At 35.2% G+C, this 18,573-nt stretch overlaps 1 protein-coding gene across 1 annotated transcript in view; it reads left to right on the forward strand.

The window, feature by feature from the left end:
* The window catches only part of SEMA3C (semaphorin 3C), a 176,986-nt gene that overhangs the window by 146,064 nt on the left and 12,349 nt on the right, over positions 1 to 18,573 (forward strand). Inside the window, exons 13-15 of the mRNA XM_025929564.2 lie at positions 5,451 to 5,539; positions 8,691 to 8,732; positions 11,943 to 12,100. Coding sequence (XP_025785349.1) covers positions 5,451 to 5,539; positions 8,691 to 8,732; positions 11,943 to 12,100 — 289 coding nt within the window. The remainder of the gene's footprint in view (positions 1 to 5,450; positions 5,540 to 8,690; positions 8,733 to 11,942; positions 12,101 to 18,573) is intronic.

Below are 18,573 nucleotides of genomic sequence, written 5' to 3' on the forward strand. Positions count from 1 at the left end.
CAAAAGAAAGGGAAGTGGTTGAGGGTAGGCCTTAGATATCCATTACAAAGGTATATTATTATTCATAATTACACACAAGCAAACTGAGGCTTAAGGGAAAAAGTATACTCGGCTTCACTGTAAATGTATGATAGGTATGGAGCTTACCCCAAGGAAATAAAAGCAATACCTCAAATTCTACAAAACAATAGAAAGGATTTATGTTTTGAGTATATTCAAGGAATGCCATTCTCACTACCCTCAGAAAGCAGACATTTGATAACTATATTATCATCTTCAAACTAAAAGGTACAGAGATGTCTTTATGTAGACATAAGTAATCGGAAGTTTTATGGAAATTCTGGAATGTGTATCTTTCAATGACTAACATTTTAATGGGAACACACTTACTACTTAAAAAACCATAAATTCTAGACCATAAACTGTTGAGTGCTCTATTTATTTTTGCATCCATACTGGATATGGCGCCTGACACGCTGAAGGCACTCAGTAATTTTGTGTTAAATCAGTGAGTGAAAATGGGTGGCGGATAACCCAAGTCAACTTAGTTATTGACCTCAAAAAGTGTTTTCTATATGGGAAACTGAAGGATTTGTATGTCTTGAAAAAAAAAGCTATAGACATCTACCATGACTGCATTTTGAGAGTAACTATCCCATTAACATGGGTCTACTTAGGGAGTAGCCGTTGGCAATTACCTGTGTATTGGCTCTTCTCTGGTGTCAAAACTGAATGAAAGGATACTTAAGCGTTGACAACTGATCGGTCTCTAAATACTAGTATATGTTGTGCCTTAGTCGAGATTAAATTGGACCAAATTAGACGTATGTCTTCAGAATCTGAACTAGAGACAGTGGGAATCAGGCAGTTTGTAATGAAGGCAGAAATATAAAGATATCCAGAGTAGAACCTTGTAAATAGTGTAGAGTTAGGATATTTTTTCCCCTGGCCGCAAGTACTAGAGATCCTGACCAATCATCTAAGTTGTTGATCAACTACTAGAACTGTGTGTGTGTGTGTGTGTGTGTGTGTGTGTGTGTGTGTGTATGTGCGCGCACGCGTGTGTGTGTGTGTGTGCGTGTGTGCATCTAATGTTTATTTTGAGAGAGAGAGCATGAACAGGGGAGAGGCAGAGAGAGGGGGAGACACAATCCTAGGCAGGCTCAGTGCTGTCAGCACAGAGCCCCATATGGGGCTCTACCACATGATCTGTGAGATCATGACCTTCAAAAATCAAGAGTCAGATGCTTAACTGACTGAGTCATCCATGTGTCCCTACTGCTGTGTCTTTTAAGTAGTCCAGTTTCAGTGAGGTGTGGCATTTGGTAAAATAACTACATAATCAGGTAAAATTCTGAGCACCACATTTTAAATAGGATAATGCCAATCGCACAGTGCCCAGAGAAAGACAAGCAATAAGATTTGGATTTGAATTTGGATAGGTATACCAGAAGTGAGTGCTCATGCTTAGACCAGAAGAAGAAATTATAAAGATAAATGTGGAGGGATGTAAAAAAGAGATTGAATGCATTCTTGGTAGCCGTAGAATAAAGGCTAATCAATAAAAGAAACAGAGCAGTAGATTTAACTGAAGAAGAAAATTTTCAACCTTTTGCTGACTTGTGGAAGATGATCTTGGACAATAAAATTCTACTGATAAGATATTATAGGTTAGATTTCATTAGATAGAGATTCTTCAATGTAAGGAATGCATTGTCCAATTTTATGGACAATTTTCTTTTTTTTTTTTTAGAAAGCTAAACTAATTATTAGAGGCGGACTTAGCATAAAATTTAGAGTTCCTCTTTGTAATTGTTTGGGGGAAGACACAAACAACTCTTTTTGTATTTTTATATTATTTTAAAAGAAGGCTTCCCAAATTACATAACTTTAAGGTCTCATGAAACCTAAATTAATAATGATGATTCATAACACCACAAAGATTTAAAGCTATTCTATTCATATTTGAATCCACATATTTGAATGACTATTCTAATTTATGAATATAAAACTTTAATATATGGAATTCTAGTAAGAACTGATATATTCATTTGTGATGTACTGATGAAAGTTGAACCAGTGTAATGAAGAACGCTGCAGAAATACTAGCTCATAAGTACCAGTACATGCCTAAAGGTGGAAAAGTAAAGGAACTAAAATGGATGTTTATTTTCTTCAATGTCAGAATTAAATAATATATTTTTATCATAGAGCCAGACACATAGTGGGCATCCAATAAATATGTGTTTCTCTCTGGGGATCTTGCATTTCTATGATTTTGTTTGAACTTGATTTTCAAATATAAATGTTACCAATTTTTGAATTTGCTTATTTTTTTGCAAGAATTTCAGACAAGTTAACAGTCAGTTTTATTTGTTAGAAAAATGTATTTTTATCTTCATGGCCTTAAAATAAAAGGGAATCTACTCATCATTACCAGCACAACAAAAAAATAACTAAAATAGAAAGACAAGCAATAAATAAAAGTGATGTTCGGGGCGCCTGGGTGGCGCAGTCGGTTAAGCGTCCGACTTCAGCCAGGTCATGATCTCGCGGTCCGTGAGTTCGAGCCCCGCGTCAGGCTCTGGGCTGATGGCTCGGAGCTTGGAGCCTGTTTCCGATGCTGTATCTCCCTCTCTCTCTGCCCCTCCCCCTTTCATGCTCTGTTTCTCTCTGTCCCAAAAATAAAATAAAAAACGTTGAAAAAAATAAAAGTGATGTTCTAGCTTATATTGCAAAGGAGTCAAAAGCATGTATTGCTTTATCTTTTTATTAAACCATTTTTATAGCCACTCTTTGGGTAATATTTTATAAATGGCATGAATAAAGTGTGTGCGTATTTGTTGTGGATTCTTTCAAAAGTAATGATGATTTGTGTGAAATATGGCTCACATAGTAAGTTAAAACGTTACATTAAAAACAGGAGCCAGTTGTCTCATTTGAGAATACTTACTTCTTTTCAGAGCTGATAGTTTTATCTTTGGGAATCCCTGTAATCAAGATTCTTTTTCATGAAGTTTTATTTGAGAGTATGGTTACACAGTTTCTGCTCTGTCTCTGCTCAAGAAAGAGGTCATTGCTGTCATGAAGAATGGCTACAAGCTGCAGCAAGGAACCATAAACCTCTGTTGTGACCTCTTTAAAAAAAAAGAAAAGAAAATATAATGCCTATGATAACATGATTTAAAACAAAGATGGTTTTACACTCTCATTCTTCATACACGCACATACACGTGCTCACACACAGTACTACACAAATCCTGACCTAGCTGTTACAATTTCAAAGTTTTTATTTTAGGGTTTTTGGTACATCCTATTCCCTTAGAAGTTTCCAAGGCTCTTGGTGATGAATTGTTAATAGAAACTGGGGAACACCTGCAACCATACTCATCCATTTTAATTGTGACCTGTCTCTGCACAGCATCGCCCAATGTTTTTCACTTCAAATTTATACACACATTTACCGATCTTCCAAGAAAAATAGTACCAATTGCTATCAAATTTAGAGTTTGGAACTTCTAAAATCAGGTGCTCATACTTTGTATCCTCACAGGGCACAGGGATTGGTCTGGCAAAATCTCTAGGTCTTGTTCTTCTGTACAAACATTTTTATTATACTTAATAGGTTTTAATTTTTTAGTTGGTAACATTTTATTTAAATTTTTTTTTAATCTTTATTTACTTCTGAGACAGAGCATGAGTGGGGGAGGGGCAGAGAGAGAGAGGGAGACACAGAATCAGAAGCAGGCTCCAGGCTCTGAGCTATCAGCACAGAGCCCGACGCAGGGCTCGAACTCACAAACTGTGAGATCATGGCCTGAGCCAAAGTCAGTCACTCAACCCACTGAGCCACCCAGGCGCCCCTTAATTGGTAACATTTTAAAGTAGAGTTTATTTTTTACTAAGAATTGTTTGAGGGGCACCTGGCTGGCTCAGTCAATAGAGCATTTGACTCTTGATCTTGGGGTCATGAGTTTGAGCCCCACATTGGGTGTAGAGATTACTTTTAAAAAAGTAAGAATTATTTTGAATCTTTCAATTTAGGTTGATAAGATAGAAACTATCAATGTGAAATGTGATCTTTTATGTCAGAGATACTCTTGCCTGTGGAATACAGACCACTTTGAGATGTGAGATTTAGGAATTATGGGATTCATCACTAAATGATTAAAGTCCTGTACAACTCAATTTTTAAATATTCCAGTATCTGTTGACCATAATATATCTTTACAAATCATACACCCACAGTTACATGTTCATACTTAAAACTAATGACTTGATGCTTATGATACAGCTCATTAATTATTGTAATATTGTAATATTTTGTATTGTATTGTAATATTGTAATATTTTGGTGAGGAAATACATTTTTACTATATCATTCATTCACAAATTTGCTTTAACCCCACGTTGCCGAATCTCAACTAATTTCTTTTAAACCTAAAATGTATGTGATTGGTAGAGTGGCAAAATTATATGTCTATAAAATGCTTATGTGACATATGAAACTATTTAACTAAGAATATTGGCATAAATAACATTTTCTGTATGTATTACATTTATTTGGGTGTCACTCAGTAAATTGAGTGACAATTTATTGAGTGACAAATAAATGAGATTGGGGCAATCTCATTGGAAATATGAGTAAATTTTTTTTTTTTGCTTCAGTTTATTTGGACCATCTAATTTCATATTTTCCCCTGGATTTTAAGAATATCCAAAAAATTCTCTCAAATGTGTGTATATGTGTGTGAAAACAGTAGAATTATTCTGTAAATAGGTGTCCACATCTGAGATGATAACACATTTATGTTTCTGCTTTTAAAATTATTTTGAATTGCGAGTTAAACATTTTATTGTGTCTGAAATCTCTCGTGGCCACAGATCAAATGTAAGTTTCTAGTGCTCGTGCTTATAGTACAATTATAAAAATTCATTTGTGAATTCATCTTTTTTCTCAGATAATCAAATCATTATGTATCAGTGTTAATGAAAACCTGGGAGTGTCTTTATAACGTTGGTTTGGAGGTTTAACTAATATTCTTAAGGGCCAAACTTACAATAATGTATTAATATTTAAAGAATACACACTTGGTTCAGAAACAGAACTTTTGACTTTATAAGACATTCAGACATTCTCTTCTCTCATAGTTCTGACTACCAAATAGGTACAAAATATAAGATGTTCTTATTAGTTCAGTCTGAATTATATATTACCTCAATTTAAACATACGAAGTTTGAAAAAATATAAAATAAAATAAACATGAAATTTGGAATAAAATTAGAATGCGGCAAATGGTAATAGTTGAATATACATGGTGTTTTCTTGATGACTAATTAATTACATAAATAATATTCTAAATTCTAAGCCAGTGGGTTTGTGTTTAAATGTCTTTCTTTCCTACATCGCATTGAGGTGTTTTTTTTTTTTCTTTTTTCTTTGATTCAGATCGAGGCACTGTGCAGAAGGTGGTGGTTCTTCCTGCTAATAGCTCTTCCAGGGGTGAGCTCATTCTGGAGGAGTTAGAAGTCTTTAAGGTTTGAACATCTCTTTTGTTAATCTCAGAACATGCATGATGGATGGAATTATTTCATCTTAGGGCCACTTGGGAGGAAAAAATACTTGATAAAAGATCAAATAAATGTCATAAATTTTTGAGGGTAGGAAACGCTAGATAAAGTGAGAAATATAGAGCAAATATTTTACTGAAGTGTTTTTTTTTTATACATTTGAAGTTAACATTAAAAGATTAGTTTTTTTCAGCAATTATCACGACTCCAAGAATTTTGGTCATCATTATTTTTATAAATGGGCTTTTGTGGTCAAGGTCTAAAAAATTTGCCGTGAAAGGGCTTTTATCATTTGCTTCACAAGCCGCTGAAACTTAAATGCTTTACATTATTGATTGTTAGATAAACTTTCTCATAATTTTTTATCCAGGAATTTTAAGAAAAACTGCTTTGCTTTCTCTTGTTTTATTGCTTTCAATTCAAATGTCACTCTGGTTACATAAAACAAATGTTGTCTCTTTACCACTCAAAACTCATGTTCTGCTGAACTTGAGATTTCATTATTGTTCTCTTTGTTCTTAAATGTGGGCTTAAAAAAAAAGGAAGAAAGAAAAACAGTATACCACAACAATAAAAAGGCACACAGAAGGAAGTTCATTCCTGAAAGACATAACCTGCTCAGAAAAAGGTGCCTGTTCTTTATGTATCTGTGATCCTGGAGAGCAGATTTGTGGTGTTCTGCACACCCTTCCTTCCTTAAGATGAAAGTCATTGAAGTTCGAGTGGTTTATCTGATAAATACTTGGAAAAATGGATAAAACACAGCCAGAGGATCTGTTAGGACTACGAAGATACTTTACCATGGAATCAATCCTATTGCAGACTACTATTTCCAAATTAATCAATTAAGGGAGAAAAAAAAAGCCCATGGATATCAAAAGACCAGAGTCAGCCTTTATTTTTTTTTTTAATATTTATTTATTTTTGAGACAGAGAGAGACAGAGCATGAACGGGGGAGGGTCAGAGAGAGGGAGACACAGAATCCGAAGCAGGCTCCAGGCTCTGAGCTGTCAGCACAGAGCCCGATGCGGGGCTCGAACTCACGGACCGTGAGATCATTACCTGAGCTGAAGTCGGACGCTCAACCAACTGAGCCACCCAGGCGCCCCCAGAGTCAGCCTTTAACAGTACAATTAGCACTGTAGGACTCCCATGAGCAGGCTATTGCTTGGTCAGTTAAGTTGCTTTGCTTAGTTCAGCAGACTCAGAATATATTAACTTATTAATATATGGGAACATATATTACTGAATTTATAAGCATGTAAGTGATCAAGATGCATTTTTTGGGGTTATGCTAATAAATTTTAAATTTAAAGGAAAACATTTTTTTTAAATAATCAAATGAAATCTGAGGAACTCTGGCAATTTTTCCAGTATGTTATTAAATTTACAATTTTTAATGCTAGACTCACTTTGGCATAAGGTTCTTCATAATTAGCGCATTAATGTTGTGCTTACCAAATGTTAACTATGTACCTTCAAGTGCTTTTTCTACGCCTTGCTTTATAAAAGAATTGATCGGTTCACTAGATTAACCAAAATTGCATTATAGATAAAATATGTTTTCCTCATTCGATTCAATAAGGACAACTTGGCTTGGCCAAAATAGCAAAGTACTTTATTCTGGAATTTTCCTGAAGTTAGCAAAAATTATTATTATTGCAGAGCTTCATTTTTAATTCTGAAATATCAGTTTTTAATAAGCAGAAAACTTTAACTGAGTTTGACACAAACCCAAACATATAAGTTATGGAAAGCTCTTAAAGAAATGTGAGTCATTCTGATCATGTGCTAACTACTTATGGTCTGTTATATAAGTTATGCTGGTGTTATCATCATGAAGAATAAACTCTCAGTGGAAAAATAGAGTCAGTCAAGACTAAAAAAAGTTGAGCTTTCTTATGGAACCCTATGCCAGTGATTGATATGCCTAAACAGAGACACAGTTACCAAATACAAGTTACTTACTGTCTTCAACATGGTATTTGTGTCATATTTTCTGATGTGAGGTAAAAATAACTGGGTGTGTATGATATACTGTGATTAGCACGTGAGGAAATAATGCATTTGAACTGAAACAAACTCCTTAGCTAAGTGTCACCCTGATATATTGCAGAAAACACAATGTAACTTTTAAAAACCAGACCCTTTGTTTATTTTATAGAGTGCAGAACCATAATTTCTTCTTTTAATCCTCTGTCCAGAATATTTCCTGAAAATACATCCAGCTTCCTCAAACTTAACTTATATAAATTGCAATATGTTTTGTATGTGTGTGTGTGTGTGTGTGTTTCTAAACAATGATCAAAACCTGTGGCAAATGAAGTTTAGATACATTACCATTTTCTCTTTTGAACATGTGTAAGAACACATACCTCTAGAAACGAAATAATTGTAGGTACCGTTAATTTTGAGTGCTTGCTCTGACTGGAGCTATTCAAATGAACCTTCACAGATATTTATCAGGTTATCGCAAGTCTAATTTTGAAAGGAAGTATATTTTGTTTAAGAATAAAGTTTATGAATAGAGTGACTTTCAAAAAGGATTACTATTTCAGAAAATTCTTAGGTACTTTCACTAATTCACATTTATCAAGAGGACATTTTCTAACAATATTTCTTTGTTTGCAACAGAAGAATTAATAAGCATAATTCGTTCTAATACATCCTTCCAAAGCAACCTCTGGCAGGTGCAAGGTAGTATCTTATGCAGGTAGTGCTTCTGCTGTGGAGGAATAACATGGGGTACCATTCCACAGCATCTTACCCACCCCATTCAAGCCTAAGTTTTATTCATTGGGTTCAATATTCCAAGATGTAATTTTTTCAATTCTTTCAAATTTCTCAAATTTTTATTCCTTTTCTAATGACTGTGTTGATCATGTGTTATAATTGCTACTTTTTTTTTTAGTTTAAGCATAGATATGTGTCACAACCCATCTTTATCACCAGCAAAGGAAATGTAGTTTATAGACAAGTGTTGCTAAACTTTGAAAGTATACATGCATATATAGAGAAATGATGATTTCTTGAATTTTAACGGAAAAGAGAACATTTTAATGTAAATATTTTTAAAGAATTATTTTAACAGCTGACCCCCTTTTTTTTAATTTTCAGAATCATGCTCCTATAACAACACTGAAAATTTCATCCAAAAAGGTAAAAACAACCCCGTTTTTATTTTATTTGCATGTTATAAACCTTTACTATGATGAAAAATATATTCTGTAAAATATTAATTTTAGTGTTAAAAAATAACTAATACGATTTACAGGATACCACAGAATCACCTTTAATTTTTGTACATCATTTACAAGCCATTAATGGAAGACAAAATAGGTCTATTTTGTATAAAAGCCCATCAGAGGAGAACATATAAATATATACAGCAAGATATTCCAACATTTTGTATATCCTATATTCTCAAATATTACAGTGTGTGAAGCCAACCAAAATAAAAGTAATCTTTTTGTAGGAAGATCTCGGCATAATGTTTGGGCTACTATAACATCACAGACATTCTCAGGGGCTTGGAATGAGTAATCAATCCTCTTTTGAGTCACTGCTGCTATCACATGTTTGAAATGTGCAGTGCATTCTTTTATGCTTATTTCTAAGGAAGTGCTATTTTTTTTTAGAGTTTATACATATCATTAAAAAATCTGAATGTCTCAAATCTAAACCATATAAGGATTCAGGTTTAGAGGAAGAAATGTTTGACTGTGATTGTCGGGAATGTTTAATCTTCTAATTCGTGCCTGCACATGCAAATGCACAATGACCATGAAAAGGAAAAGCCCTATCCCAATCTCTACGTGTGTGACTCATGTACTTCTCCAGGCACAGGTGTTCTCTCTGAAGAAAGTTCTAAGGGGCAGAGTCATATAGTCAAAAGTGGAATAGGCTTCAGAGTGGGACTGACATGCATTTGAATACTAACTTGTCCATAAATTATGGACAGATCATTAAACTTCACTGACCCAAGTTTCTGCCTCTACAAGGTAATGCTTTTCTCACAAATGAGTTAATTTATATAAATTGCCTAAAGTAAAGCAGGTCTTGGTAACTGTTTAAAGAGTCTGAGATCTATTTTTCTTGGAATATGGAATAAAGATTTTAAGTGTTAGCAGAAATGATGACATAACGTTACTGTTCTTTACCTTATTTGGTCTGATACAGATGAAGAAGTATTCCACAGTCAGTCTTGTACTCTTTTCACTTGACTCAGTTTTATGAAGAAAAATAAATAGGGTACAATGGAGCTAAAGATCTCATCTGTAAAAATGTTTGTGTGGTGCATAACAAACATTTTCCCAAGTAACAAGAAGCCATTCGTCATTTTCCCCAATGTCCTAGGGAGCTGATCCCAAGTCAGAATTGTCTTTGAAGTCAGCAGGGAAGCCCTTTGTTTACAGTAGCTAAATGAAAAGAGAACGTGTCAGAATAAAATTCAAAAAGGACACAGAGCCATTTGTGTGGCAGAGTAGTTCAGTATACAATTACAGTAATACAAGTTACAATACAACTTGAAATTCAGCTGGTACCTCATAGTTCACAATACGTTCCGTTAAATTGCAGTATGCAACACACGTATGCACACAGGAGAGACTGAGTATTACATCTGTCTTCAACATCTTATATTACAGATAATTAAAAATGTTTCTTTCAATCATTAGATTTAGGATATGGTAATTATTTGAGTTTTGGGGAACTCATTTGCACAACTGAATACTACATTAAATTTTCAGTGAGAAAGAAGTACAGATCATCGATGGTATTTCATATACATTTAAATACCATGAATTTAGTACCTTCCCTAGTGCTCAGATTATATTATTTTCTATTTTATGCTTCCTTATTCCCTAGTTTATTCTTGCATTCCATATATCACAAAATAGTTGGATTAATACAAATGATAATTTCTAGAATAAAACTACCCATATTATTTCCTGAAATAAACCAGTTTCCTTAAAATATTTTGATGCAGCTGATATATTCACTATATCTGTACTCAATCAATTCTTATTTGAAATGTTCTTAGAGAAATTATTACGGTCAAAATATGCTATTGTTTTCCTATAGTTTGATTGTCTCAAGTAGGGATCAATCATTTTCAGCCCATTTTCTAAAAAATTAATTGATCTGAATAAAATATTTTTTATTGAACAGTACACTGAGATTTTATTCAAATTATTAATTAGAATTAAAAAATTGTAAGATGATAGTTAACTGGCAGTTTATTCTACTATGTTATTTAACACTCGTTGAGAGATCAGGAGTCAGACCCTATTCTAAGGATTTTATATGGAGTTAGCCCTTACATTTAGTTCTTTAAAAAAACTGTGTGGTATAGGTACTGTATTATCCCGGCTTTATCAAAGAGGAAGCTGAGATTCAGAAAAGTTTCACAGTGTATTTGTGGTTGCACTGGGATTTGAATCCCAGAAGTGTGGCTCCAGAACCTAGTGGATCAGTGGTGCCCCTGTTAATTTAAATTTTAAATTTTAAGTTGTATATGTGAAATATGTATAGATGTCTGTGTGTGTGTGTGTACATGTGCATATATGTACATATTTAAGTTCCAGCTTAGAGATTCTCTAGCTTGAATTATACGATATCACTTCTTTATAAAATAAGTGTCAGTTAGAAACTTAATCTTTCAACTCCTGAGAACTAATTTATGCATTGATAAAAGAATTGGAGCAGCATCGTAAGAAGCTCTTGACATCGTACAAATGAAGGAGAGTGAAATCTTTATTTATGACTTAGGGTGCTGCAGATCACTGGGTCATACAGAAAAGTTAAGACATATCTAAATATAAATGCTGGTATTCTTCTAAATAATTTAAAATTCCTCTAATGAGTAATATGTTATTTTCAAAGGCATGTGAAACATGTTTTTCTTCAATTTTATCTAATACTGTGTACTCTTTTCCTTAAACTTAAAAATACCCTTTATTTTAGACTTGACTTTTTCAAATTTACAAGGTGATGGGTTCCCATATTTGAAGAAAAAGAAAGCTGCCTGTGCACTCAAAAAAGAAAGCAAACATCATAATTTAAATCTGTAATATATTAGCTCACATCTGAGAGAACAATAAATCCCAATGTCTAAAATGTATTACCGTTCTACATAGGGCTCTGAGCTTTTTTTTTTTTTTTTTAAACAGGAAAGTGGTAATGTTCTAAGCATATTAACATAGGAGAATTCTATTTATTTTGGCTTTCTACCCTCTGTACTTCGCTTCTTATTTTTAGCCTATTTTAAAATGAATCTAAGTTGGTATAGACACATATTATAACGTGTTCCTGCTAAAAGTCCTCTTTAATGTCCACATCTGAAATAAATCATAATCTTTCCTCTAATAGCAACAGTTGTATGTGAGCTCCAATGAAGGGGTTTCCCAAGTGTCTCTGCATCGCTGCCACATCTATGGTACAGCCTGTGCTGACTGCTGCCTGGCCAGGGACCCTTACTGTGCCTGGGATGGCCATTCTTGCTCAAGATTCTACCCAACTGGGAAGCGGTGAGTCCCAAACATTCAGCTGAGAATCAAAAGCGATGTTCCCAGACAACTGAGTCATGCTCCACACGTATTCTTTTCAATGGCGTTAGAAATAGTAGCTATTGGGGCGCCTGGGTGGTGCAGTCGGTTAAGAGTCCGACTTCAGCCAGGTCACGATCTCGCGGTCCGTGAGTTCGAGCCCTGCGTCAGGCTCTGGGCTGATGGCTCGGAGCCTGGAGCCTGTTTCCGATTCTGTGTCTCCCTCTCTCTCTACCCCTCCCCCGTTCATGCTCTGTCTCTCTCTGTCCCAAAAATAAATAAACGTTGAAAAAAAAAAAAAAAGAAATAGTAGCTATGTTCAGCATCATGTGTAGTCAATGAATGAAGTAAATGCCTATGCTTTATAACTTGAGATTTTCACAGATATGTGAGGATACAGTCCTTTGGCTTTTTGTGGGGGGTTTTGGTTTTTATTTTATTTTATTTTTAATATAATTTATTGTCGAGTTAGCTAACATACAGTGTATACAGTGTGCTGTTAGCTTCAGGGTAGCTTCCCATGATTCATCGCTTACATATAACACCCAGGACTCATCCCAAGACATGCCCTCCTCAATACCCATCACCCATTTTCTCCTCTCTCCCCCTCCCCCTGACCCATCAACCCTCAGTTTGTTCTCTTTATTTAAAAATCTCTCTGGAAAAATTTATTTCTCCTCTTAAAGCTCCTGTAGCTACACAATCCTGTGGACCATCAAAAAGTTCAAACAGCATGTAACATTTTTGCATTACCTGAGTTTTTATGTGCTTCAGTATATGATTAAACTCCACCTTCCTAGGGTTTCCTGTGGCACTTAATATTTCTATAATCAAACGTTTTCTTAGTTTTGGCAACAGGAACATTGCTCCAACATGGTTACCCTGAATTGCTTTCAGAACCTTGATGCCCATGCTGTTTACCTCTTAGAGGGGTAAGTGCATGGATGCTGGTCAGATTGACAGAGTTAGGCAATGTGAGGCTAAGTGCCATTTATCCAAGCAAAAGCTCAGATAGGAAACTCTGAACCAACTTGCACTAAGTTGGAAGGGACCACCAGTAGTGACACTGATTATAGAACAAAGAATATGCATAATTTAGGGTCAGCCAAGGTCATAGCTATTTTCAGTCATCTCTTGATGTGGGTCATGATGGGTGGCAAGGCCAAAACCTAACAAAATTAGGGTCAGCAGGAGAGAGCAAATAGGACCAGCCTTAAGCACTAATGATTTTCAAGTAAAATCATTGGGGTGAAGGTGTTTTATAGCTTCTTTACTCTCTGTTATACATATAGGCCCTTAAAGACAGAAGTATTGTGCCTGTCAAGATTGTACTGATACTTTTACCTATTAGTTCAACAAATTTGTATCATGGGACAGTTATTTGCCAGGCAATGTTCTAGAGCTAGGCATACAACGTGAAAAACAAGAACAATAAAAAGATGAAAATTCCTGCCTTGAGGGATAATAAATTCTAGAGGGGGAAGACAGAAAATAAATAAATAAGGAAGCCCTCTAGTGTATCAAATAATGATAAGGTCCATGATTTTTTAAAATTTTTAATTGTTTTTTTAGGTCTATGAATTTTAAAAGGGCAAAGAAGGGAGACAGAGGATGTGGGAAGCAGGGAGTTGCAATATTAAGTGGATGGTCCCACTGAAGGTGTGATGTTTGAAGATGGACTTACGTGAGGAGGAATGGCACAAAGGCATTATCTGGGAGAATAGCATTCCAGGGAGAGGAACCACATATCCTTAAAGCTGGAGTGCACCGAGATTGTTCAAGAAACAGCACTGAAACTAATGGGGCTATGTTGGAATGAGAAAAAGGAAGGGTAGGAAGAAACGAGGCCAGAATGCACGATGACTTAGGACTTAGTAAGTTATTGAAGGCTTTTGTTTAGAGTGAAACAGAAAGCTACTGAGGGCTTTTGAGCACATGAATGATATTATTTTGACTTTTGGTTTGAAAAGATCATCTGGTTGGGTTTGGCTGGATTATAGCCCTGGGATAGGAAGTGGATGGGGAGAGAGGAGACAGAAGCTGCAAGGTAGTTAGGGCACCGTGAGGATCCAGGTAAGATAGAATGGTGGCTCGCACAGGGATGATAGAGGTGGAGGTGGCAAAGTGGTCTGATTCTGGATAGAGCTCACAGCATCTGCTGATGTATTATATGTAGGATGTTAGAGAAAGAGAGGACTGAAGAATGAACCAAGTCCTCAGAACTGAGCATATGCAGTTGTAGTTTCCTGAGAAAGAGAAGACTATGGAAGGAGCAGGTATGTGGAGAGAAAGATGATGTTAGCAGTGCCTATGAGATGTTCAATCTCATATAATATGAATTTGGAGTACACAGGCATGGCCTGGGATGGAAAATTTGAAAGACTTTTGTATTTAAAGGCATGAAATGTGAAGAGAACACCCTTTCTTTAAACCAATACTTTTTTAAAAAATTTTTTTAACGTTTATTTATTTTTGAGACAGAGAGAGAGACAGAGCATGAATGGGGGAGGGTCAGAGAGAGGGAGACACAGAATCCAAAACAGGCTCCAGGCTCTGAGCTGTCAGCACAGAGCCCGACACGGGGCTCGAACTCACGGACCGCGAGATCATGACCTGAGCTGAAGTCGACCGCTTAACCGACTGAGCCACCCAGGCACCCCAAACCAATACTTTTTAGTATCTGTGTTCAAAGACCCATGTTCTTCTGTGTCATTTTAAGATTTAGGCAGGAAGTCTATGGTGTCTTTTGATTTCTACATAGAAGTTTAGAACCTCAGTACCCTGAGATCTTCTGCTGGCACTGGACTAGAGATCTAAACCTGAACACATAGTATGAGGAAAGCAAACTCCACATGTAATCTCAAATCAATTATATTTGTAGTCATTGCTGGTATTCTTTTTTACCAAACTTGTTTTGCACTCCCAATTACGATAGCAGTGATATTTAAAAATTATTACCATAATGGTTTGTAGGACAATACATTTTCTTGACAAAGAGTTCCAAAAATTGGCATGTCTAACCCCTAGAATACAATCATCTATCTATTAAACAGATTTAGTGCTAAAGGAAGCTGAAGCAACACACTTTCTTTATTATTATTATTATTATTATTATTATTATTTTATTTCTTTTAAGAGATAGAGAACGAGTGGGAGAGGGGCAGAGGGAGATAGAGAGAATCCCAAGCAGACTCCATGCCATCAGCGCAGAGCCCAGTGCAGGACTCAAACTCACAAACCACAAGATCATGGCCTGAGCCGAAACCAAGAATTGGATGCTCAAACAACTGAGTCACCCAAGTGTCCCAGAAGCAACACACTTCCTAAGAATGAAAGTGATGTGAGGATTACAAAGTGATTCTTACCATAGTCCTTGAGGCATACCAGCCTCTCAGCTCTAATGTGGAACTGGAGATTACACTCCTTCCCTGCATAATTTCCAGACCTTGGCTTTGGTGAACAAGCATTTTTATTTAACAAACAAAGAATAGTTCTCAAGTAAAATTCCATCCTATGTATAGATTATCATTACATATTTGTGATTTTTTCTCATATTCTCCCTCTAATTACAACCCCAGTTATCTTTTCTAAGATGTATGTTTAAAGGTAGATTTCATATTGTCATCCTAATACCACAAATCATGATCTTAATCATTTCCTTCTAATGAAGAAAGAGCTGAAACTACCTTGCAATTTTTTAATGTTAAAATATCATGCCTGATATGAAACCATGTATCATAGGTTTGCTGTTAGAACTAATAAATGAATTCAGTAAAATTGAAGGGTACAAAATCAACACTCAAAAACCTGTTGCATTTCTATACATTAATAATGAGCTATCCGAAAGAGAATAAGAAAACATTCCCATTTACAATTGTGTTAAAAGAATAAAATACCTAGGAATAAATTTAACCAAGGAGGTGAAAGACCTGTATGCTGGAACTACAAGACATTGATGAAAGAAACTGAAGACACAAACAAATGGAAAGATAATTCATGTTCATGGATTGGTAGAATAAATATTATTAAAACCGCCATTCTACCCAAAGAAATCTGCAGATTCAGTATAATCCTATCAAAATTCCAATGGCATTTTCCACTGGATTAGAATGAATAATCCTAAAATTTGTATGCAATCTCAAAAGACCCAAATAGCCAAAGCAATATTGAGGAAGAAGAACAAAGCTGGGGGCGCCTGGGTGGCGCAGTCGGTTAAGCGTCCGACTTCAGCCAGGTCACGATCTCGCGGTCCGTGAGTTCGAGCCCCGCGTCAGGCTCTGGGCTGATGGCTCAGAGCCTGGAGCCTGTTTCCGATTCTGTGTCTCCCTCTCTCTCTGCCCCTCCCCCGTTCATGCTCTGTCTCTCTCTGTCCCAAAAATAAATAAACATTGAAAAAAAAAATTTTTTTTAAAAATAAAAAAAAAAAAAAAAAAAAAGAAGAACAAAGCTGGACGCATCATGTTTCTTGACTTCAAACTAGATTACAAAGCTATAATAATCAAAACAATATGCTATTGTCATAAAAAAGAGACACATAGAGACACATAGAGCAGAATAGAGAGCCCAGAAATAAATCCATACATATATGGTTAATTAATTTACAACAAAAAAGGGAAGAATATGCAATGGGGAAAGACGGTCTCTTCAATAAATGGTGTTGGGAAAACTGAGCGGCTACATACAAAAGAATGAAACTAGAATACTATATTACACTATAGACAAAATTTAACTCAAAATCATTTAAAGACTTGAATATAAGACCTAAAACCACAAAACTCCTAGAAGAAAACATAGGCATTAATCTCCTTGATATAAGTCTTACGGATGAGTTTTTAGATATGACTCCAAAGCAAAGAGAACAAAAGAAAAAATAAACCAGTGGGACTGTATCAAAGTAAAAAACTTCTACACAGAAAGGACTTCATCACCAAAAGAAAAGGCAACCTACTGAATGGGAGAAAATATTCGCAAGCCATAGACCAGATAAGGGTTAATATCCAAATACATAAAGGATTCATCCAACTTCATAGCAAAAAAATGAAATAAAATAAAATAAAATAATTTAAAAAAACAATTTAATTAAAAAAGTGGACAGATCTGAATAGGCATTTTTCCAAAGAAGACATACAGATTGCCAACATGTCATGAAAAGGTGCTCAGTGTCACTAATCATCCAGGAAATGCAAATGAAAACCACAAGGAGATATCAACTCACTCACTCCTGTTAGAATGGCTATTATCAAAAAGACAATAAATAACAAGTGTTGGAGAGGATGTGGAAGAAAATTTTGTTGGGAATGTAAACTAGTGTAGCCACTATGGAAAATGGTATGGAGGTTCCTCAAAAAATTAAATCTAGAACTACCATATGATCCAGCAATTCCACTTCTGGGTATTTATCTGAAGATAAAACTCCACTAATTCAAAAAGATATGTGCACCCCATCACATGGAAACAACCAAAGTGTTCCTCAATGGATGAGTGAGTAAAGATGTGGTGCACACCTGCACACACACACACACACACATGCACACACACACACCCTACTGGAATACTATTCAGCCATGAAATATAATGAAATCTTGGCAATTTATGACATGGATGGACCTTCAGGGCATATGCTAAGTGAAATAAGTCAGACAGAGAAAGACAAATACTGTATGATCTCACTTGTATGTGGAATTTTAAAAACAACACACCAAGTTCATGGACATAGATAATAGATTGGTGGTTGCCAACGGTGGGGTAGGAGATGGGAGAAATGAACAAAGGGGTTCAAAAGGCACAAACTTCCAATAATAGAATAATTAAGTTATGGGGATGTAATGTACAGCATGGGATTATAGTTAATAATTCTGTATTGCCTATTTGAAAGTTGATAGAGTATATCTTAAAAATTTGCATTGCAAAAAAATTTTGTGACTGTGTATGGTGACAGATGTTATCTAGATTTATTGTGGACATTGCATGTACTCACAGCCAATCATTATATTGTACACCTGCAACTAATATAATATATGTCAATTATTTCTCAATTTAAAAAAAATACAAGGAAAGGGGGAAAACATGTATTATGGGTTGAAAGAGGAAGTAGTAATCCTTTAAAGAGCTGAATCTCTAGCAGTGTCTTAATTCTGTCACAAAAAGCTGAAAAAGTTTGATCTCTGTCATCTAACTACCTATTATCTATCTATCTATCTATCTATCTATCTATCTATCTATCTATCTATATCTATCTTATTCTTTGACATATTCATACCCATCTTTGGCTAGCACACTGAAAGTTTTATTAAAAATATCCATATTATTGAAGTTCTCCAAATTATTTTAAAACTTAGTTAAGCATATATCATACTGAATGCAAACCATGTTTGCCGAATCAAGTATTTCCTAAATTCTCATCTATTTTTAGTGATTAATAGTAATAATAAAAATGATCACTTGTATTTTCCATA

This window comes from Puma concolor, chromosome A2, assembly GCF_028749965.1.
Source record: "Puma concolor isolate L17-30 chromosome A2, mPumCon1.1.hap2, whole genome shotgun sequence".
NCBI lineage: Eukaryota > Metazoa > Chordata > Mammalia > Carnivora > Felidae > Puma > Puma concolor.